General features: G+C 40.7%; 1 protein-coding gene across 3 annotated transcripts in view; it reads left to right on the forward strand.

Moving 5' to 3' along the window:
• The window catches only part of unc5cb (unc-5 netrin receptor Cb), a 104145-nt gene that overhangs the window by 70609 nt on the left and 9661 nt on the right, over positions 1 to 23875 (forward strand). The window contains exons 4-10 of one of the 3 annotated variants that reach the window (XM_010787202.1): positions 461 to 564; positions 11529 to 11709; positions 13347 to 13514; positions 13800 to 13964; positions 17560 to 17616; positions 20232 to 20423; positions 22210 to 22572. In XM_010787202.1, coding sequence (XP_010785504.1) covers positions 461 to 564; positions 11529 to 11709; positions 13347 to 13514; positions 13800 to 13964; positions 17560 to 17616; positions 20232 to 20423; positions 22210 to 22572 — 1230 coding nt within the window. The remainder of the gene's footprint in view (positions 1 to 460; positions 565 to 11528; positions 11710 to 13346; positions 13515 to 13799; positions 13965 to 17559; positions 17617 to 20231; positions 20424 to 22209; positions 22573 to 23875) is intronic. The other 2 variants (XM_010787203.1, XM_010787204.1) reach the window with 2 other exon arrangements.

The following is a 23875-nucleotide window of genomic DNA, read 5'->3' on the forward strand; positions in this document are numbered from 1 at the left end:
CAGTCTGTGCAGCAGGTTATGATATATGTCTAATGGGCTTTGGGTTTCAGTGTAGCATGACACCTTCAGTAATCCTGCCCTGTCAGCTCCACTATGTCTGCCCTGCGCTACTCCATCAGGGCTCTCACTCCACAAAAAATTTGTATTTTATTGGAGCAAGTCTCCTTATCTTCCTTCTATCTACTACAGGCAGAGATATCTGTGTGCTGAAGGAGAATGGCAGTTAGAAAGAAATCTAAGTTACTGTTTCCAACATTTAAATACACACTGTGTATTTCTTCTGCACATTATTATTCATGAGTTATCCTGCATTTCTTGTGAAGTTTTTCTGAGAATACTAATACTATTTTATTGATTGACTAAGCATTTAACATTAAACAAAGCTGTCAAAAACAACCCTCATATCTACTTGTCACTTATGTAGAGGTAAATATTGACATTTTCTCTCTGTTCATTGTAGACTTGAGGAAGACATTTGACCAGGAACCTCTCGGGAAGGAAGTGTCCCTCGAACAGGAAGTGCTCCTCCAATGTCGCCCACCTGAAGGCATCCCAGCTGCTGAGGTAAGACTGAAAATACATTTCTCTGAGCCAGAGAATTTTAGTTATAAGGACAATTGTATTTTTTGTTTGAAAGGATTAGTTCTAATATGCACTCAAACATATTCACCATAGAAACACAGGGAGTTGTGATTATCCAGACTAAGCCTGGTCAAAAGTTCTCGCCTCAAATCCAATAAACTGGTGCTTAGAAAAGAGGTTTATGTGAAGAACTTCTCTGAATCTTTTTGTTTTGTTTAGCTTCTGCTGAAATGTCCCCATCATTTCTGGTGAGTTTTTTTAGGTATATAATGGATAGGCTAAACTGTTTAACTCCCACATAATTGTTTGTATAGCATAGGCTATATAGTCATTAGCATGTAATATATGTTTTGTTAGTGTGGTTCTGTTCTTTTATGATATAAAAGGTGGAAACTGTGTGGATAGCAGAATTTTCCTCCGTTGTGAATGCCGTTTATAACAGAAGTTGTAATGAAATAACGAACTGAATAAATCTGACACAGTCCAGCGCACAGATAAGGAAGTCTTTTCCATCACTGCCAGGGCTATTAAAGCTGTTTTGGTATTTCCTGGACATCGGCCAGTCACTGGAATTTGGTCTGAGGGAGAACATTTGTAATTATCTGCTGTAGGGGGGAAAACCAGTTGTGTTGCTGTGTTACCTTAGTTCAGCCAATATCGCCTCCCTGCTCTACTTCCTTCCTGCCTTACAGTGGAGCGCTGTGGTAGCTGCATTTGAAAAGGCTCAGTTGAGATTGCAGGAACATAAATAGAGGATGAAAGGGTGGTTTGATGGGTGGGGTGGCTTTGGTGTATTTTTTTTTGAGTACGGGGTGTTGGGACTGAACTCTGTTAAGGCTTGTGATTGACCTGGAAAAGCCGAGTTAAGTGAGTGGAACTGCACAGCATTTATCCCCGCTGAAAGTGCTGACAGGCTAAATGGAGGAAAGTTTGGGACTGGCACTCGGCAGACTCTCCTTATACAATCCAAGCTTCAGTCTGATAGTGTTGCTGTAACAGCCATTTAGTATTGGTGATTTTGCCGCCTGTCTGAGGCCTCTCTGTCAATCCTGGATTGGCTCAGTGCAGCTATTAAAGACTCAGCTTTGGTCCAATCATGACACATCTATGCTTTTTGAGATATAGAGTTGCTGTGGCAACCCAGATTTACAATGAATGGTAATTACTGTAGGAGGCTTGTCAACATTAATAGCAGTTTTCAGACCGGGTAAAGGTATGTGCTGTCAAGGGAATTCAGTGGTGTTTTAAATATAAAGCCATCTATTCAACAAATAAGAGGAACATTTAGGATATGATGTGTGGCAATCCACGTCTTAAAAAAAGAAACCAAGTATGAATGGATTAAAATTCTCCCTGCATGTCCATATTCTCGCTGAGCGCAATGTTTATTTTCTCTGTTTACTTTTCCTTCTATGATCAAGTTGGATTTTGTGTGTGTACAAAGGAACTTTTTCAGCTCCTTTAATTACCCATACTTACCTAATGGCTACACAAAAGACAACAGTTCCTTTCCACAAGTTGTTTTTCCTCTTTTTTCTCAGCTCAAACCCAGCTGTCTCAGTGGAAAAAAGGACAAAACTGAATGCTGCTTTCTCATCTGTGTTTGTCAGGCCTTTTCTCACACATGCCTGCAGTAGAAAAAACTTAGGAAAAAGCAGACGGGCTAAGTCTGTGGTTACATATGAATCTTCAGCAATGTGTAGCAGCCGTTGAGAAGGGAAAATCTGTCATATATCACCCTCTCAGAGACAAAAAATAATATAGGGGGGATGAGAGAGGCTGAGGGAGAGGAGCTGTTGAGGTTTGTCGGGGTTGGATCCAGTGGGCTGTTGTCAGGCCTCCAGTGGGCTGTCAGTCCGCTCTGTGGTTCCTGCAGGCTCTGCCTAGCGAGGGAGAGGCTGGCAGGATGGCAGGCTGTGGCTGAGCCATAAACCCCGTACACTTACAGCACTTTTGTAAAATCATGTGGACTGGATGTGATGGACATTGTGCTGTGTGGCAGGGTTCAACATTTCTTAAAGAAGCCAAGCTGCAACCACACAAAAACTCACATTGCAGCATTTCCACACGGATGTTCTTATGTTAGAGTACCATCAAGGGCATTGTCTGCTCAACTCAACTGAGCACTGAAAGTCTATTCCATCTATTAAATAGTTTTATCGTGGCTGACTGTCTGGAAAAAATATATTTGCTGATGATGACCTGAAAGTTGACACATGCTTTTGTTGCCATCTCATTATAAACGTAAGAGTTTTTTTGAGGAAAATCTCTCACTGCAGAGAGTTTTAATCAGTTTTAATAAAGATCACTTTTGTTATGATGTGCTTTGATGCCACATTTATGCAACTGTTTTTTGACGATGAGTAAGCAAAATAACTCACCTACACAAACTTTTACAGCGCTACGAAGCCCACGTTCTGGAGAATCAAAGATAGTCAATCACAATTTGTTTTGATCTCAGATTACAAAGTGGAACTGCGCTACTTGATGTTATCCAGTGTCAGTCTTGTCTTTCCACTTTTCAGATGATTTGCATTATAGGTTTTCACTATGGTTTACCACAGTAATGACGTTCTGTGATTCTATTTAAATGGTTTTGAGTCTTTGTTGGCAGTTTGCAGCAGCTTTTGCACTGACATCTAAACATTATGCTGAATAATAATGATTGTTTTTTGATGATGCAGCAGCGTTTCCTTACAGAAGTTATGAAAGAGTTCCATTCAGACATCTTAGAGGTTTTCATATTAGGAGTTGAGTCTGAAATATCCTGGCCCTTATTTTCGACAGGTTATTCACACTTGATACATTGGTTTTCTGGTGTGCAGATACTCCCTGAGACGTGGAATACACACACACACACACACACACACACACACACACACACACACACACACACACACACACACACACACACACACACACTAAGAAAACAAGCAGCCTGCATTTATTTTGGCTCTCCTTGAGACCGTTACCAATGGAACTTCGGTCTCCGGCGCTTCGATGACTGAAATACTGAGAGTGAGGTTTCATAAATAGCACAAGGATTCAGTCATCTGAACCTCTTGTATGGTCTGAATACTTTAGACACTCACCAGACTCCCTAAAAATCATTGTTACACTTTTCCATTTCCGTGAATATTTGATAAATGTGAAATGAATAGCAGAAGGAAAATGTAACTGTTGAGACTATTCTAGGAAGGATAGGAGAGGGAGTGATTTGGCAGCAAAGGCTCAGTTTCTGTGTTACGTGGTCTCAGTTGCCGAGTGCTGCCCATAGATAGAGTAATAAAGGTAAAGATGGGAATGGAAGACTTTTCATCTGGCCAACACTGCTCATTCTCTTTGAATACCTCCATGAAGCTCTTTCATCAACATCTTAAGGGCCTCTACAGAAAGCCTCTTTTCATACTTAATAACATGTGGCAGGCTCATAAAATGGACTTAAATCTCCTTTTGTGGAATGAAATGTGCTTATTGTTCCTTCGTCTTTTCTTCTCCCATGCCCTCCATCTCCATCTCCACTTCAGTGCACTTGTCACAGCCCCGAGAGAAAGACAAGAGTTCAGAGGTGATGCAGCACCGCAAGCTGCTGAGCCTGTTTCCATGGAACCAGGATTTTAATTCAGGCATCCCCTCAGTCAGCCGAGGTCCTGCCGTGTTATCATGGGTAACAAGTCATTGATGCTCTGCAGGGAAGAGGCCCTGCTGCCATGATTAAGTCCATTGGCTTTACTGAGAAGAAAGCCAAGAAACACAAAGATCTTTACTTCACACTCCCTCATACAGAGAAGTGAGAAAACGAAGTCCGATTAATTTAGACAGCTGGGACAGGAGCCAGCCCCAATTTCAACGCTTTCACATGCAGTATTATGAATCCATGGGGAAAGCAGATTTGCAATTATGCTCAAAGAATATTTTCTCACTTTTTGTTATTGACTCAATGTGTCGATTATGACCATTACGTGTTATGTTAGATAATCTGATCTAGCAGGAATATCTTGACTGTGGAGCATTATGGAGATCCGGCATACATCTTGACCACACATCAGACCATGTAAATGTCAGTGATTTACTGTTGATTTTAGGTCCAGTTCCACATAACAGGCGCAGTGGAGGCATAGCGCAAACAGCAGCCCGTGAGGTCACCTTGTCAAAAAATAGCTGAGTGCTTCCTCCTAGTTGAAATGCTAGAGTGTAGTTAGGAGAGGGCCCAGGAATGTCAAGAGTAACAACACTTCAGTACCCAGTGAAACAGGAAGTGCATTTTCATTAAGGTTACCCATGGGAGAGAAAGTGTCAGGAGGCCAGACCAAATCCCTCTGGAAACTAACCAAAGATTGCCCTTCAGGCACTCACCTGTCAATCACTGCAGTTTCCTCCTGCAAATGCTGTGATTTACTCTATTAGCCAAACATGTGTGAGCTGTGCACGTCACTGCCCTTCCTACTGTTACCTACAATGGGTCAGGCCTTAACAAACATTTACATGCATAACTTACGACTGGAATTTGTTTTCTTTCTGTGCCTATGTATTTCATCGGACCATATGAGAAAGAGGAGAGAATATTCATGATGATAGGACTGAGATAAGAAGCACTGTTTCGGGCTCTAGAAGGATGCAAACATGTTAACCTATACACAAAATCAAAACCAAAAACGATACCACAAGGATACAAGACCAACAAATGTCCTGAAATCCTCCTCGCCAGTCTTCATGTTTTGATGCACAAGCCTTCACCATTTTCACTTAAACACTTTCTTTGTTTAGTTGCAAAGGAAATAAAATGTGAAAGATCTAAATTGTCAAAGCATCCTTGAATCACAAGGAAGCTGAATTGCTCAATGTCAGTAGGTATTTTCAGTTAATGACGTAAAAATGAAGGGTTTCTCACTCGACATTTTTTTAAGCTGCTCAAGCAGAGATTGTGAATCAGTTCAAGCATTTTAATACATATTTCTGAAGGTTGCATTTTATTCTAAGAGAGTTCTGACCTCTCGGTGCACACAAACCCTCTCCCTTGGGGGAGTTATCTATTGAGCTTTTTTAAAAGGCTAAAGGAAACTCTGAGAGACCAAGGACTCCAAATACACAGAGTGTATCACACAGTTTTTCAGCTGGCAAAGCTGCAACCTTATTTTTCACTAGTTTATTATTTGATATTCCTCATAAAATCACTTGTGTTTCATGCTTCTCTGCAGCCAGATCATTGTCCACCCACACTGGAGTTTATCCAAAGGGTCTGGCTTTACAAACTATGTTCAGTATTTTGGTGAAGTCTTGTCCAATCATCATGATCAAAATATAATCAACTGTTTTGTGGACGAGGGTGAACTTTATACCTAAGATTACACACTTTTTCGTATCCGTCCCTAAAAGGAGGACACAAACACAGTGGTAAAAACATAAACTCCCCCCAACTTTATGACGCGTTGGCCGTGAGTCATTCTCGGAATCATATTTTAAGAGGCATGTGCAAGAGAAAATGGAGAGAGCTGGGTTGCAGCAGTGAAGTGTCTGGCTGTCCTTAGAGTTAAGAAATGACTGTTCTCCTCCAGCAGACTGTGGAGAGCTCTAGGCAGGACAGAGCTGGAGGATGTCATTACTCCTGGCTCAAGTCTCAGTGATCCGTCCTCTGCATGGACACCAACCACTCCAACTCCACCCCTGTTACCTAACCTCGCCCTCTTTTCTTCACCCAACCCCCAACCCATTTCACCTCTTCCATATCCACCCTCAAAAACACACATACAGCCAAAGATACAAGCAAGAAATACAGCCAGGCATAGACACAGTCTTCCACTCACACTTCGAGATATCACACCTTGATGGCGCGTTTCAGCTTCTTAATATTTATACAGCTCACATTTCCATTATTGTCATGCAGGCAGATGCCGAGCATATGGCTTGTTGTCTCGTAGTGAATGATTGAATAATCAGTTTGTAACCTTTTGTGGCTCTCTCTCCAGGTGTGTCATTCAAGCCTGCGGCGGATATATCCTGAGAAAAAAGGCAAATGAATAAATTACATTGCTTAGATAGTTAGACTTCATGCGAAGGAGCAGTAGAGCTCATAATGACTCTGTAGAGGAGTCTCACGCATTTCCGTGGAACATTTCTTTTCACACCCCTCTCCACCCCCACACTCGGCTGTACCTTCTATTTCTGACACAACAGCGATGAGTAATGAATGGTTATGCCTTGCACTGGTTCCTACCAAGTGAGTGGATTGTATACAGTGTGTTCTGTATATTGGGCTAATTGGTGTTGTGCTGGCACACTTTGACACATTCCACTCCTTGGTTACAGCCCGGTCTGCAGCCTGTCATGTTTGCTAGTGGATGTGCATCATAATCCGTCACCTGGCTGAGGATGTGGACCATCATATAGGCTCCCTCCAAAAACCTGAAAACAAAATGTTAATGCATCTGGTTTCATCTTTAAGAAACCATAACGTTATATAGTACCTTCCTTTGATAGGTCTTTTTTTTTACCTTAATTATTACATTCAATACCATCCGATACATCAGTGTGTGCTTCTTCCAGAGCTCGAGATGACAAATCAGCCTCCTTTCAGTTGGATGTCTTTCTTCTTTGTTTACCTCACAATTAAGTCTTTAACTTTTCCTAAAGATTCATTGTTGTTTACCTCTTCAAAACATTTCTCTGTAACGTTTTTCTCCACTCCCCGTCTTTATTCTGGTGTGTTTATTCTTGCCTCCTCGTGATGATTTATCATATTTGTTTTGGTACACTAGTGACCGTCCTCCTACTGATAGTACACCTGCTTTCTTTCTCACTCCGCAATTTGCTCTTTTCAGTTTTGTGCCTACCTGTCTTGCTTTTTGTCTGACTTTCTCATAAGTTTAGGTTTTTCTCTTACTGTCTTTCTCTTTCACTTGGCTGTCTCCCTCCAGACAGTAAGATTCCCTCTCTTTATGACAGCTGACATGTGGCAATTTCCCTTAGTTAATGACAAGAAATGTGCAAATTACCTCTCCGGATGTTTCACTGCCAATCAGACGCTAACGAGCTGCGAGTATCTGTGTGTGTGTGCAAGTTTGTGTCTGTGTGTGCATGTTTGAGTCTGTTGGCATGAGAGGAAGTTGGATGAATGCCATGTGAGATGTAGTCTTCTGCAACATTTCATCATTTGAAATATTTTCACTGTGGTGTAGACATTGGCTTACCTTTTCATCTCTGGTTTTATTAATGAGTCCTAATTATATTCGGTACAGAATAAATGATGGGTGAACTGTTGCTCACTTTTCCTCTCTCACACACACGTTCCCACTTCTGACATGAGTTTCTACCACTTTCTATCCCTCGTCACTCCGTCTTCCTTCCACCCCTCCATCTGTGCTGAAAAGCTCTTTTGTTCAATTTTTAATTACCTTCTCATATAAAAGTGCTCTTGACATCTGAACGCAGCACGTTTGGAGAGGCTGCCTCTGTGATTGGGGAACAATTGGAAACCACCTCTTTGTATCAGCTGTCAATCTCTTTTCACAGAAAATACCTTTTACTTACTAATGCTCGGTGCTCTGCACACGCTGAAAGGAGCTAAATAACAATATATTAATGGTGTAAACAAAACCCATTGTTTTTCTTGTTTCCATCATCTTTATTTGTTTTATCGGAATTGCGTTCGCTCACTTTCCATAGGGAACGCACGGGGAACAAAAGACACAATAAATGACAAAATGGGATCACTGTCAAATCTTTGTTATCCAATCAAAGGGGTCCTTCTTTCATGTGTATCTTATTAGTACAATGTATTATTTAATATGAATAGTGACATTCTATCACAAACTAAATCACGAAAATCTCAATAATCCTCATACAATGAATACATTGCATCGACTATCCTTCCTGTAATCTGAATTCATCATAGTGAATAAAGATAAACATATTGAACCGTTATTTACCTTATGTATAATATGTGAATAAAAACAATACCGTTTATAATAAGAAGATCTTTGGGAAAGATATTTTCAGTGTTCAGACCTCAAGGGGAGAAAATGTCACCTGAAGCTACAGCTGAGTGAATTATTATATAAATCTAATATGGCTCCTCTCCCGAAAGTCATGACAGATGTCTGACTGCCACTTTAGCAGATGCCAAGGCAGATTTGTTGCACTACAATAAAAACAGAAGCCAACTTAATAGCAAATTAATGAAATGCCTAATTATATACAGCTATAATTTATGGAGAGGCTTTGATATACATTCCTGGAGTAACCATTGCATAAATGTTTTGAGATTAAACACAGAATGAAGCAGATTAAAAATCTCTTTCCCTAGTGGACACAGGACAGAGGGGCTACTCACTTTAAGATAAGGTTGTAAACATTGTTTATCTGGTAAATAAGGATGTCTGAATAATTAACTCTTTAATTCCAAAAAAGAAAAAAAACGATTAAGATCTAAAAAGTGTTTTGTGAAAAGGTGCTTTAAGACTGAAAATAAAGTCAAATTACGGGAGCTTTCAATGTTAAAAATGTATTTGAAACATTTAGGATAATGTAAGTCCGTGGTTCCCAACCTGGGCGGCGCCAAAGATCGCAGGGGGGGCGCCAGGCCTCAGATGATTTGAGGCCAAATATCATATTTAGACTTTTTTTTTTTTATACATATAATTGTAACTCAATACATGATTGTCACTAAAAGCCTTGTCTCTACATTACAATAAAATATAAATAAAAATTCAAGTTAGTAGCTATTAAAGGCATAAAAAGACAGAAATGTATAATTTTTTCTTTAATAGAAATGTTTCTTCTGCCCGTAACGTGTCCAAACCAGGCTTTTCTGGATAAGCGCATTTTTAAAACATAGTCATTGTCCATGCCGGTTTCAGTTGGATTATTTCGTCACAGTTGCTCTGATCAGATCGGTCTCCTCCATTTTGTAGATTATTTACAACTTTTGAATCCACATAAACACAACGGCAAAATCCGGCTTACTTTGAGCATGTGTTTTAGACAGTTTAATCCCTTTGTGAATTGTTTCCACTTGCACCCTCCTTTAATTTCTTCATTCAGCGGGAATCCAAATGAATTAATCCTGATTCCAATAATCAGTCACTCCAATAGAGCTCCTTAATTACGCTTTCATCGTCCTTTAACAAAATACTTCACATTCATCCAGTTTATGACAGTAGTTGTAGCATTTTTGAGACTTTTAAACTTTAATTACCGCTGTTGCAACTTCCAACAGGAGTCATTTGGGGGGGCCCTTGGGAGAAAAGGTTGTGAACCCCTGATGTAAGTACACAATTTAACACAATTCGTAACATAGGTTTAGTCATGTTACATATCACAACCATAATTACAAAAATAAATATGAAAGATGATTTAAAAACAGATTTATAAACATAAATGGTTTGTACCTTTGGTCAGCTATCATACCGCAGTTACTGTATTATTAACTGTGTGGTATTATAGCTAATTGAATCATGTAGTTTAAAATTAAATAAAATGAGCGCCAATATAAACACCTGGTCTTTTTACACTTAAAAGTAGCATCATGAGGAATAAAGATGATGTCTAAAAACAGTCTCTGAGTGAGTGACAGATGTAATGCATACACCCCAATTTATGTCATGCAGTTTATTGCATGGTGAGAGCGAGGTTTAATTTAAGCTGCTAGATGTTATGCGTGAATCCCATCCTTTCCAGCTGCATGAGATTAAATCAGCTAATACATGTTTATGGAGAAAAACAATCATAAGCACCGAATCTGCAGAGAATATACACCGCTTACAGAGGTTTACTGTATAGCTCTCCTCATATTGACTTTACATCCAGTGTCTGTTAAGATGTCAGTTTGTCATGGTGTTTTATGAACTGCTCTGTGTTTGTGTTGTATTATAAGATTGGGAACGTAGAGTTTAGGTATGAAATAATTGTGTAGTATTAAAAATAGTTTCTTCTAGCTTTTCCTATGTTTTCCCACTGGATAAGAGAGCAGGCAGCTGAGGTGTGACTCTGATGGCGTCTTTGATATCTGTCATCTCAAACAAACACAGATACTTGTGGAGCTGGTGATGCATGTAACTCAGTGCATGTCACAATCAGCCCATCTCTCCCTTTGAGAAAGTTCTAACAATGCTGGTCTTACAATATGCCCAATGTGTTGTACGACTCTGCATCACTACATGCTGTTTTTTTTATCTAACAACAACAACAGTGAGCCTGCACACCGCTTTGTCTCCGCAGGCCTTATATCAGCTTATTGTCCCACTTTATTTTGAGATACTTTATCTTCCATGAGAAAGACCCTTTATAAACATTCCTACTTATCTTTGCCTGTACTGCTCCTTAGGGTCTTATCTCTTATCAGGCCCTGCTCCTCATGGGATATCACAATACACAGGAAGTTAGCTTTTTGCCAGACCTTTCCACCACTGGACAGCTCCTTTGAAGAAAACCAGAGAGCCAGCAAATATTTGTGTTGCTGCAACGTGAGACAGCACTGCTATTCTTTTCCAAACCTTCACAACCTTTACACCTTTTGAAGAGAAAAAGGATCTTGGTAAATTACAGCAAAATAAAGGCTCCCTGTTCTGTGATAGCGCCAGGAGTTCAATATTTGTATCATTAGAGAAATGAAGTTCAAAAGAAAAGGTCATAGAACCTCTCAGCTTCAGGAATTGGACTGTCTAGTAAGGCTGCTGTTTCTGTGGTGTGTTGTTCTACGGGAGAATAAAATGAACATGATAGCCATTGACTTTTTGTAGCAGGAACTCTGAGACATAAATGCTCTAATTCTTGCAAACACTGCTACTTGATAGTTTAGTCGGAAACAAGAAAAACAATAGCTGTTTGAACACTTAGCTGGGATTTTTTTCTACACTTTTAATTGAGGTCAAAATGTCTTATTACAGCTACTGTTTGAAAGACGTTTCTGTTGCCTGTCTTTTCATGTTCTGTTCTCTTTTTCTTCTTAGGTGGAGTGGTTAAAGAACGAGGAAGTTATTGACCCTGCAGATGACAGAAACTTCTACATCACGATCGACCATAACCTGATCATCAAACAGGCCCGCCTTTCTGACACTGCCAACTACACTTGTGTTGCTAAGAACATCGTGGCCAAGAGACGCAGCACCACCGCCACAGTTATCGTCTATGGTAAAAATGACTAACTTAACATTGAAGACCAGTCAATGAGATCCAAAAACACATTTCCTCCTTACTGGCCACATGAGGGATCAGTAAAGCCAGACACTAGTGCAGAGGAAAAGTGTTGAATTACTATAAGAAGGCACCTCGACTCAAAATAAAACTTTCAAAGTCACTCTGCGTAAAACAAATCCCTCTCTTTCCTGCGGCATGTTACATTCTCTCATTTTGTTTCTGCCGGAAGGTGTGCAAGGGATGGAAGATTAGTCATTTTCCGAACTGTAAGCGAGGTGCTGATGTGGCTGAGCCTTACTTAAAGGGACCCCCGCTGTGGTTTCACACAGACTCACCCACTGTTTTCCTAACATCAGCTAACATGACTGTTATTGTGCAGCCTGGAACTTTAATGCTTGCTGGAGGCTGTGCATATTCACACTGAGTAAAGAGGTGTTGCATGTGGATCGGTAAACACACGAGACACAAGAGTGAACAGATGCTTGAAACTGATACATTCACCAGGGTTAAGTTTCAGATCTATAATTTTCTCATTACTTTTCGCCGCTGTCTCATGCACATTGAGAACAATGTGGCTGGTGGGGATCAATGTAAGGGCGTTGTAGAAACACAAATTGTAAATCCAAGAAAGCCGATTTCAGGGACAAGGGTCGCTGTCTGTGCAAGGCTTTTCTGTCACTTACGCTTTTTATTAGGACTAAGTGGCAAAAAACTGCTTTGATGTCATCCTTGAGAGTACAACAAGCCTCTTTGTCTGTAAGTTCTGTCTGCTTTTTTTTCCAAGCCAACAATGGGGTACTTGTCCTTTATGCACAGTTGTGCAGTATATGAAAGTACATTTGTACATCGATAAAGCAGCATGAGAAACCCTAAGGATAAGGGAGATTTGTGTCCGATACTACCGATGAAAAAGTGAGAAGGACAGGCAATCTGTTTTTAGCCCAGTGATTTCCAGCTCAAACCGACTACAAGGACACTGGAAACAGGAGCACAAGCTGGCAGCAAAGGAGAACAAGAGGGAGAGAGGAGATATATCCATAATCCACGGAGGAAAGAGAGTAGACAGTATATAAATGTGGGGCTTTGGCAGTGTTCCTCTAGAGTCCAATATTTTGGGCTTCACTCATAAGCATGTCACATTTGAAAGTCGGAGGCTCCAAGGGGCCCAGTTCCACCATCTCAAATGCCACAGACTTGTTCTCAGCCACAAGCCGTCGTGTCACTCTGCACTGGATTTAGTCGCTGACAGATATGAATGAGAGAGGGAAGGAAGGCATTAGGAGGAGTCAGTGAATGGAAAATGTCGCTATCTGACCAGAATTTACTGTCTGACTCTGACTGCATGGCAAAGTAACAGCCTGATATATCAGGGTCAAATACACAAGAACTAAACAGTATACACTTTACAATGAGCAATGCAATTGTGTGTCGCTCAGTGCTTTTACTTAGCATTCCTGATTTTGTCTGTAAAAACGGTCTTTTATTATGTTGCCTGTTTATTAATTGACGCATTTTATTGGTTTTGTTTCCTTTTTTCCAACTTTTAATTTATTTTAGAAAATGTAATATAAATGTAAGAATGAGGTTGGTATAGGTAGTGTTTTAACATGTTTCATTTCATTGTCTCCCAGTAAATGGTGGATGGTCTACATGGACAGAGTGGTCAGTGTGTAACAGCCGCTGTGGCCGTGGTTACCAGAAACGCACACGCAGCTGTACCAACCCGGCCCCACTCAACGGCGGCGCCATCTGTGAGGGGCAAGGCATCCAGAAGCTGGCATGCAATCCTCTCTGTCCAGGTATGGCATCACATTACAATACACCCACTTCGTAGTGGGAGGAAAAGGGTAAAGGTGCACAAAAAACGAAAAAACATAAAATATGATACAACTCGGTGTTTGCATATTTCGCTCTGTTTGTGCCTCCACCCTTACGTGTTTGTCTCTCTCCCACATATCTCTCGCTGTCTCAATCACGTATCCACTCACCCACTCATGCACTCGTTTCTCTTCATCTTCTCATCGTCCATTTTCATTCACTCCCCCCCCCCCCCCCATCTGTCTGTCCTGTCTGTTGTGTGGTAGTGGATGGCCTGTGGACAGTGTGGAGTAAGTGGTCCACCTGTGGGACAGAGTGCACCCACTGGAGGAGGAGGGAATGCGGCTCTCCAGCACCCAAAAACGGGGGAAAGGACTGTGAGGGCATGGTGCTCCTGTCCAAGAACTGCACCGATGGGATGTGCATGCAGAGTGAGTACCCGACAAATCCTCTGCTACTCTCTCTGACCAGCCAACAAGAGACATTTCTGCACCCTTTGACCATGAGTTTCACCCGCTGTGTTTCACATCCCCGCATAGCACTCTCACCCTGTCTCTCACTCCCTCTGTTTCGACTCACTCATACATAAACAATAAGACATGCTAAAATGCCTTTCACCCTGTCTTCTGCACTTCATCTCCTTATTTGCCTGTTCATAATACACACAAAATGTTGGATAAAAGTGACATTAAAGCAGAAACCCCTGCAAATCTTTTCTCTCTGCTGCAAATGTAAGTGTATGTTAAAAAAAGACTTGGCCACATGGCGAAGTGCTTTAAGTAATTATTCTTGTCACAGGCATTTGGGAGATGTTATTAAAATAATAAAATGTGATTATATTGTAATTGCACAAGGGGTTCAAATATACCAGGCTGCTTCGATTATTACCTTAATTTAAAAAGTGCTTATTCCTCAGGTCCAGTGGGAGGGAACACGAGTGTAGACTTTCTCCTTTTCCCTGAAATGAATGTGTTGGAAAGTGAGCCACTATTGTACATGATAATCTAGACTTACAATGTTTTTAAAGTACAAAAAAAGGCTCAAGGATGCGAAAACATTTGTTTCTCATAAATAACAATTCTCTAATTGGTTTTCTTGTTTTGTTGCTAGCCGAAAAAAGGCCAATGTCAGTTTGTGGTGCAGCCAGATACTTTTCTGCAGGCAGCAAATTGTTTTCTGCTTCTCCTTCTTCCAGCAAGTTAAAAACAGCCGTGCAGTTTAGTCGAGCCAACAATTCTGCTGCCTCTCCATTATAATACGTTCACAGCTTTGAGTCATCCTGCAGTTTCTCTGATGCACACGTGTGTGTTTACCGTGTGTTATATAGCTACTGGGTAAAGTGTTTGATACCTTGATCTCCGAGAAAGATGATGGAAAGGAAAAAGCTGGAAATACTGCACAGTAACTTAGTTAAACTCTGTGTCTTTTTTAATAAAGATCCTCCCCAATAAACATCTCTGAAGGTTTTAGACCCACTCAGTGTCACAGATGCCTCCGTCATGTGTATAATCTACTACAGATGGTGATTGTGACACTAATAATATAACAGAGGCTCAGCTGCTGGATGTTTAAAATGTGATACAGCTGGCCGTTACTGTTTGCAGCTGATGTGAGATTTTGCTGCACTATAGGGTATTAAACTGATACCTGCAAATATGGTGTCGACATGATATATTATACGTTACGGATTACATCATATTGGTGTCCAATATGCATTTTTAGGTGGATCTGCGTGTCTCTGTCCAAAGTAAACGCATACCGTACTGTTGTCCGTTTGTATGGACTGCAACTCAGTGATTTCATTTAACATCAGCGTGAGAGGAATGCATTAGCTGATTTTATAGCCAGGGTCATATGTCTATAATGTATAGAAACATCGGGGAGCAATCTGAAAAATAACGTCCTGCTATTTGTGTTATTCATCTTATTTTATTTCCCTCTGCGGCAAAGCATATGTTCAACCTACACTTCCCTGCCTTAGATGCATTAGTTCTGGGTAGATTGATGGTGAGTTTGCAAAGAATATAAAGCCATAAGGATATAGATTTAGGATCATCTCAGGAATTGATTTTTTTGGAAGCTAAGAGGGTGAAGCCACTTATGTCAATGCTAATGACCATTTCCACTAGCATTTAGGAGAACGGCCCATTATCTAAAAGCTCACATTATGGCAAATATGATTGGGAATGGAGGTTGCATGCAATCTGAACTCACCTCAGACCACTGATCTGCTCCCTCCAGTGCAGGGCTGGGATCTCAGCAAACACGTGTCTGTGGATTCCATTGCAGCTTGATCTTATTTTCTGTTGTGTGAATTTATTTAAATCATTTCAATTGCAATCCATCGCAGAAATCTGGCAAAGGAATTTGATATAACCAGAGTTGGAAATAGAATTCCTGATGCTCAGCCTCCAACGCTGCACAAAAACATAACTGACCCGAGTCAAAATGGAGAGAGTTGTGTTATAATTAACTTTGCTGCTTGTTTATCACATTTAGACTGCCGGAGAGTTTGGGGTTTGGAGTTAACAGAGTTATGTGTCTACAGATTGATCTATAGAAGTTGCACTCTGCCTCTCCCAAACTCTAACACAGGGGTATAGTTTTCACAGTTCACTGAGGCTGACCTGTCTCCATATCTGTGTTGTGCTCCCTCTGTGTTCTACCTTCGTTGATTCCCAATGTTGTTTTCCAGGTCTAGGGTAACGCTGCACTCAGACATGACATTTTCTTGACATATTGATGTAGGGAGGGGGAGCATGTACTTCAGCAAGGGCAAATGCTTTATTTCTATCAAACACCAGACACTGGGAAATCATTACGCAGAGGATCGCTTCAGCCTTCCTGGAACCTGAGGTTATTAACACGATACTGGATGATACATTTGAATTAAATGTAAATATCTTTGGTGCATAATCATTGATTTCAGTAAATGTAGATTCCCCACCAAGGAAGAAAAAAGAACTTTAGCTATTCTAACAATGACATCATATTTGCCAGACGACAGTATCCTTCTCTGAGGTTGGAAACTTGCCACATAGGAGTAAGTAATGGTCGAAACACAGACAGTGATTTCCTGTACCATGACCCCCCCTTCCTCTCCAGCACTATGTTGTCAGTAAGGAATAATCTTTGTTTCCCTGGGCGTATGAGGTTTCCCTTGGAGCCCACCCACCGTAGCATGCTTTTCTCTACTGTAGTCTGAAGGATGAATGGAAACTCTACAGGATGGGTTCAAATGGGCCATCAGTTAGACTGACCCTGACAGTCACCTCCCCCTGCTCCGGCCCGGCCTACCCGTGCCTGATTGCATGAACACACCAGCCCCATCTATCAAGCCATTGATTTTCCCGTCGGTCCACTTGTCTGCCTGTGGCTCTCTCCCTCTCCAATAAGGACTTCATTGTTTGTATAGTTGTTTATGGATGTCCCTGTGAGACTGAATATTATGTGCACAACTGCACTAACCCTGACTGCCACTCTACACTGCCTTCCGAAACAACTGCCACAAAAAAGCCAACCAAAAGCCCAGGTGGCACCCAAGAAAATCTATCTGTCTCTTCAACATTTTTCCCTTTCCTGCATTCCTAGCATAATCGTTCCTTTTGTCCCATGCACCAACCTCTCCATCCACCTTCCAGCGACATATACAAGGCTGTTGGTTCTATTGACTGTTGGAGCCCACACTTTATCAGCCCCTCCATCCCCTCACCTGCCAGGATCAGTCCTGCTGCTGCTGAGGCACTAAGCTCAGTGGATAGATAGAGCCACTTCCTCACAGAACCTGCATGTTCCCCCCCGTTCGTCTCATCCATCTCCATACTCTATACACAGATCTGGAGAGGAGGGGCACAATCAAGAAAGATCGCTTCCTAGTGTCATCACTCCTACTCATGAGTTTGTTGCTGTCTCATTTGTTGAGTTTGTTTTTCTGTTGGCTTGAATTTGATTTTCATCCTTCCCTCTCCCTTCACCCCCCCTCCCCCTCCCTTCCCTACTCTCTCTCCCACCCACAATCTCTTCAAGGTTCCTTATATCAGAAGTCCTCTGAAGCAAAGGAAAAGAGTGGTTTTGGAAATTCATGTGAGTTTTTTTCATGTATCATTTATTTTTTCACATTATTTCTCCATTCATTCTTATATGTTTTTCGTTCTCTAATCTTCATTGGCAGGTTTTGCACAAGAAATTTGCGGCCATTTCTAAACCAAGATAAATAATTAATTAAACATTGCGTCTTTGCAAACAAAAAAACACAAAACAAAAGAGTGTTTCCCTTTGTTTTTTCATGTCCATCTATGTTTCATTACTGCTATTCTGTCTTTTGTACATGCAGATAACAACCTATGGGCATTTATTTTTTTGATTTCAGCTTTGTCTTTTTTCATAATGTGCCTCTGCTAGCCAGCTGTATATTTCCTTGCTATTTTTCTATCATGTCTCTCACAGCTGATGCCCTTTACCCTGTTGCTCCTCCTGAACTTCAGCCGGCACCGATTCTGGCACTAATTTAACCCATAATTCCTTTCCTAGTGTATATTTATTTCTCTTTGTATCTCACCAGTCCTGATGAAGTGTTCAATAATCCCTTTCATTTCCATTTCTTGTACTTTTCCTTTTCCGACAATGGCTCATGTTCAAAGGGATGTATTCATCTAAGTGATACATTTTAATGCTTACACTTAGCAGGTTGCTGCCTTTATCATCAAAGCGTGGCTAGAAGATTGTTCGACTGAGGGGATATATGTTAAATAACTGCAGGGGCAGCTTGGCAGAGGAAGCACAGTGAAATTACATTTTCAGACTTTCATCATTGGCCCCCTGCTCTGATTTCTGTTCTCGTCTCTTGCTGGAGGAAGGATTAGAGTCCTAACATCCAGTATATGAGGATATATTTTGACACTCCTCTTTAATGTGATGTCTCAGTCGAGGCTGAAAAGAGCGGGTAAGGCCACACATGTCCTTCTTCAGGGCAGAGGGAAACAAAGTCTTCCCCCCGCCTCTTTAATTGTGGCCATTCAGTACATCTTGACCTACAGAAACTCTACTTTCTAATGATTATGTTAATGCTGGGAGCAAAAATGAATGCCCTGATGAAGGTCATACCCAGTTTCATGTCGATAGAATTTGAAATATATGAAGGATTTTTTACTAATTGAGTGGTGTTCTTGTTTGAATAGATTTTTCGAAAACTGCATCCGACTAAATAAACATTGAGTTTTAGCTGTAGAAAAATTATCTAAGTGCTTTTACACTTTGAGGCTAAGGATGTAGTAAAAAAGAAAAACGTATGGCTTCTTAGTGTCATAAAAACACTCCCTTCTCTTGCTTTTCTCCATCTTTTTCTCCTTTGTGCAAGAGAACACAAGAGACACAGATTGAGTGCCATCTGTATCCCTGAGACACATGAGGCTAATTTACACAAATGCTCGGCATCATGTCCTGAAAGCTTTGTGTATGGATCTATGGCTGATGCTGCCCTCTACTGGTGCAGATTCTCTGTCATTTGCATACTTAACTGATCTCAAAAACAGATATGTGGCTCTTATCAAAATAACTTTACTTTCTCTAAAATAATAAAGTGTGTGTATTCTTTGGTCTTTGACATGTGGTAAGCCCAATGACATATACTTTACAGTGTGTAATCACGCATTGAACAATGCACACATACAGTACAGGCTCACACATGCCTTCTGACATTTCGCTACCTTTTAAAGAATTGTTTTCCCCCCCATTTGTCAACTTGGTGACAGTGAAGGACATTCTTTACCCAACACTACAGAAAGTTCAGACTGTCAGTAGGCATCCATTAAAAGGTCTGATCGGTAATGAGTGCCTGTCTGAGTCTGTGTTTCCAACAGTCGCTCTTTCCATGCCAGGCCTGCTAATCACAGAGGTTTCTCCAGCTGGAAAGTGGACAGAAAAACTCCGGGAAGGAGACAGAGATGAAAGACAATTTGAGAAATGCAAGCTATGTCTAGATCTTATCTACAGTGTCTAAGAACAAAGACAGAGACAGTCTCTGAACTCCAACACAGGGCAGGATAATTTGAAGATGAAAACATCTATATCTCCGTCTTCAGAACTTTTGATCTCGCTTCTGAGTCTGCTTATTAGGACAGCGTGTCATTGGATGGCAGTGGACCAGCCCTCCTTATTAATTGCTCCGTTGTGCACAGAGTTTAACATCATTATATTTATTTTCTTTTTTCTAATTATCGGTATGATTCGTGGTATTTAACTCCCTCTCACACACAACATATTATGTGTTATTAAATGTGTTATTAAAGGATATGTTAACCAGGGACTTTGTTAAAATCACTACAGTAGTAATTGTGTGCCCCAAAATGAAGTGTTAGATGGCAAAACTGAAAGACAATAAAGTGTTACAAGCATAATTTTCTGTTTTCACGTTTGACAATCAAGAGTGTCCTTAATTATTAAATACAAGCGAGATTATTTGACACAGCGGGCAGACATTAAAAAACGACAGGAGATATAGTGTATGCATTTTATTTCCCAGTAGATGCTTATTAATATCCGGCTCTATGCTAAGCCAGGATATTAGTCTGCAGATAATGGCTTCATCACAACTCCTGCAAGCTCGGGGAAAGAAAGCTGTTGATGTTGAACTTATTAGATCTTAAAATACAATTTTTCTTTGTCTTTTGCCCCCCCCCCGCCCCTTCCTCTTCTTCCAGTGGCTCCCAGTACAGATGATGTAGCGCTGTATGTGGGCATCGTGATCGCGGTCATCATGTGCCTGGTTATCTCTGTGGTCGTGGCGCTCTTCATCTACAGGAAGAACCACCGCGACTTTGACTCTGACATCATTGATACCTCCGCCCTCAATGGAGGCTTCCAGCCAGTCAGCATCAAGACTGCCCGCAAAGGTAGGCCACATAGTATATATATATATATATATATATATATATATATGTGTTTGTATGAATGTACGTCTGTAGTTTGTTTTCACATGCATACATGATTTTCTGTCTTTTTAAATCACCTGTGGATGAGCTTCAATAATTAAGTTTCAACACTGATACCAAAATATATGTAAAATGTGTAGTTAAATCCTTAAAAATCTAATTGAACCCTAAGTAAACAAGTCAACAAATATACCCGGTCGATATAAGAGACACATTTCTGTTAGATTGAGGGGAAGTATCTAGGTTTTACCCTGCATTGGATGGCACACATGCTGTCAGCCACTGTGAGTCGCTTGCATAAGCAACCCATATTAACCCATCAAGATATATTTGACTCAGCAGCTTTGGCATGACATGCGTTAGTGATGTAATGTAAATGTGCCATTTTGACTGAAGATGAGCAGGAAGCTTGTGAGAGGAATACAGACAGCATGTTTGTGCGGGCGAGGTGATGAAACTATTAAAATGCTTGTCGTTGTGATGGGAGGCCAAAATGTTCATTAAGGCATAATAAGGCCAGTCTGCATGATGCAAGTGAGACTGCAGAGGTGAGGACATCTGGTAATGAGCTGGACAAAAAGGCAGCAGAGAAATGCACAGTTAAGATAAATTGTTCTTTATAGTCAGTCTGAAGTTTTAGGGAAAAGAAAAGCTGGAAAAAAAGAGACAACAATAGTGACAGGAAATAATGTTTTTGTATTCAAAACCAAAATCTTTGCTTAATGCGCCCTATCCATTGTTGTCCCTTTCACTGTAAGACACACATCAAAGATAATCCAGCATTGAACACATGAAGAAACATTTGCAAGCAACAGGATAACCCAAAAGTAAAAAGAAGGCAATGTCTGAGGGTTTCATTGGACTTACTTACCGCAACAATAAATGTCACAATGTTATTTGACGATGAATAATGATTGTCCTTGTTTCACCCCCTGTGTAACACTCCTTAACTTAAAAATGAATCTGATTTTCGTTTTATTAAATAGATTAACACATATTTATAAAGCAATTATTAGTTTATGTGTGTTGACAGATATATTGAATCATTATATTGAGTGTAGCCTCTGGCTGTCTTAATCAATAGATGTCTGAGAAAGATAAGTGAAGACAAGATTTGAAGGTGATAGATACACGGATAAAAAAGCTGTCTGTTTATGCTTTATATTTAGTTTTCTTAGACCTTTTGAGAGTTTGAAACATGAATTAATTAATAATGAATGCAACTTTTAGCCACATAGACACAGTAGCCTAAATGATGTTTTGTAAAGCATTATTAATAAGAATACAAACACTTCTTCTACTAATTATACTACTACATCTATTTGATTTATGTGATTTACATTGACATCTGTATTATGTAGAAACTTGGTGTTGTGGGAAAACAGAGGGGTGGTGGAGAAGCTAAAGGACAGAGAGGTCCCACTGCCATTGCTCCGCCCAGTCAGACCAGCGATTGAACGTTTATACTTGTACCTACTGGGTAAACTGAGCATTAGTGATGCCATCTGTTCCTCATGAATCACAGCTGCGCCTGTAACTTCTCTGACTGACTAATGTTTCTTGGTGGCTGAGTGGACTTCCCTAATGACTGAATAAACAACGAAGTAGAGCCAGGCAGCAGTCTTGTTGATTGCTGCCAACACTTCATTTCCTTGTGGTTATTTTTCTTACCAGTCCTCAGAGTTGAAAAGAAGATAACTTCTCTTAAGACATTGCTTGACAGATGTCACTTTCTTTTCTTTTCCAGCTGATCTCCTAACAGCACCCCCTGATCTGACCTCAGCGGCCGCCATGTATCGCGGCCCTGTCTACGCCCTTCATGATGTGGCTGACAAAATACCCATGACCAATTCCCCTCTGCTCGACCCTCTTCCCAACCTGAAGATTAAGGTGTACAACTCCTCAGGTTTAGTGACTCCGCAGGATGACCTGGGAGGAGATATTGCCTCTAAACTGTCACCTAAGCTACCACACTGCCTCCTGGACAACAATGACTGTACGATGGGCCGCCGCACGCAGACCCAGACGTTGCTCCGCACCAGGGATCCATCCTGCACCGCGCTGGGATCCTTCAGCTCTCAGGGGGGACACCTCATTGTGCCCAACTCAGGTAATGTACCAGACCATAAGAAGAAGTGTTTTCACATTTGTTCTTTGAATCAGTACATTTTCATTTGTTTAACTGGACACAAATCTGTTAAGCATTTCAAAACATGCAGAGATTTGAAAAAAAAACAATTCACTTTTTTAATCATTGAGAGGGATATGCAAGTCCCTGCAAATTCATAGTTAATCTTAAATCTCATTATCTGCCAATTGTCTGTTTTGGTCGGAGCTGTAGCTGTATCAGAATTTAGTAAATGTGCACATTTGTCATTCTTTTTACTTATCAACTCTCAAGCAAATATCACATACACATGAGGAAATAATAATGATTAACAATAAGTTTGTTTCTAATTTGAAAAGACTGTTGTAAATCTCTGAATATGCTACCAACTGGACTGAAATCCTATAAATTGTGTTCCAGATGTTTGAGACCTGAGCTGCCTCTACCACCTTTACCAGTATAACCTTTACACACACACAGATGTGACCTTGAAATATTATGCCTAACCATATGCAACCTATCAGTGTGTTAACCACACACATTATGGCAAGGGTTGATGGATAGCTAAGGTGTGAGCACTGGAGGTAGTGTACTGACTTAGAGGTATACTGTTTCGGGCAGCTTACATTAGCCATGCTGTCCTCACTTCAAACACATGCGGGCTGTTTGGGACGCGCCACAGATGCTTGTTGACAGGCGTAGAAAACTAGCACTGACATTAAAGGATACACTGACTTCTCCAGTTTCTAACTTTTTCTTTTATCGTTTTAATTCCTGTAAAAATGTTCTGAGCTGGTAGTTTTGCTGAGCCACCTCATCATGTTACATAGGCAGAGGGAGAGGAAAGTGTGCATTTGATATTTGATCTGTCCGTGTGTCTGAGTAATGAAATATTTTTGCAGCATCGTCAGTGTGGCTGTTTGGTATTTTGCGTCTTAAAATGCATTTCCCATCTCTTTGAAGCTTTAGCGTGAGGAAGAGTGGCAGTGTGCAAGATGTCCCTGTGGCAGACTAGTGATTGCCTTGCTAGCTAGCAGGAGAGGCTGTCTGTCACCTTTTGAAAAGTTCAGTACAAGGACATGGGAAATCAATGAGCTATCTGAGAAACCCCTCCAGAGAGAAAGAGAGAGATAGTGTGTGTGTTTGTGTCTGTATGTGTAAGTCTACGTGTGTGAATGAGGGAATGTTGGGGGTAGAGTCCTAAAAACAAGTCGGACAGCCAGGACATCATATGAAATCAATCTGAGATGGAAAAAATGTAAATCATGCTTGCTGCAGCAATATGAGAATGCTATGAAGAGAGGAG

This window comes from Notothenia coriiceps, unplaced genomic scaffold (assembly GCF_000735185.1).
Source record: "Notothenia coriiceps isolate Sejong01 unplaced genomic scaffold, NC01 NC01_scaffold00030211, whole genome shotgun sequence".
NCBI lineage: Eukaryota > Metazoa > Chordata > Actinopteri > Perciformes > Nototheniidae > Notothenia > Notothenia coriiceps.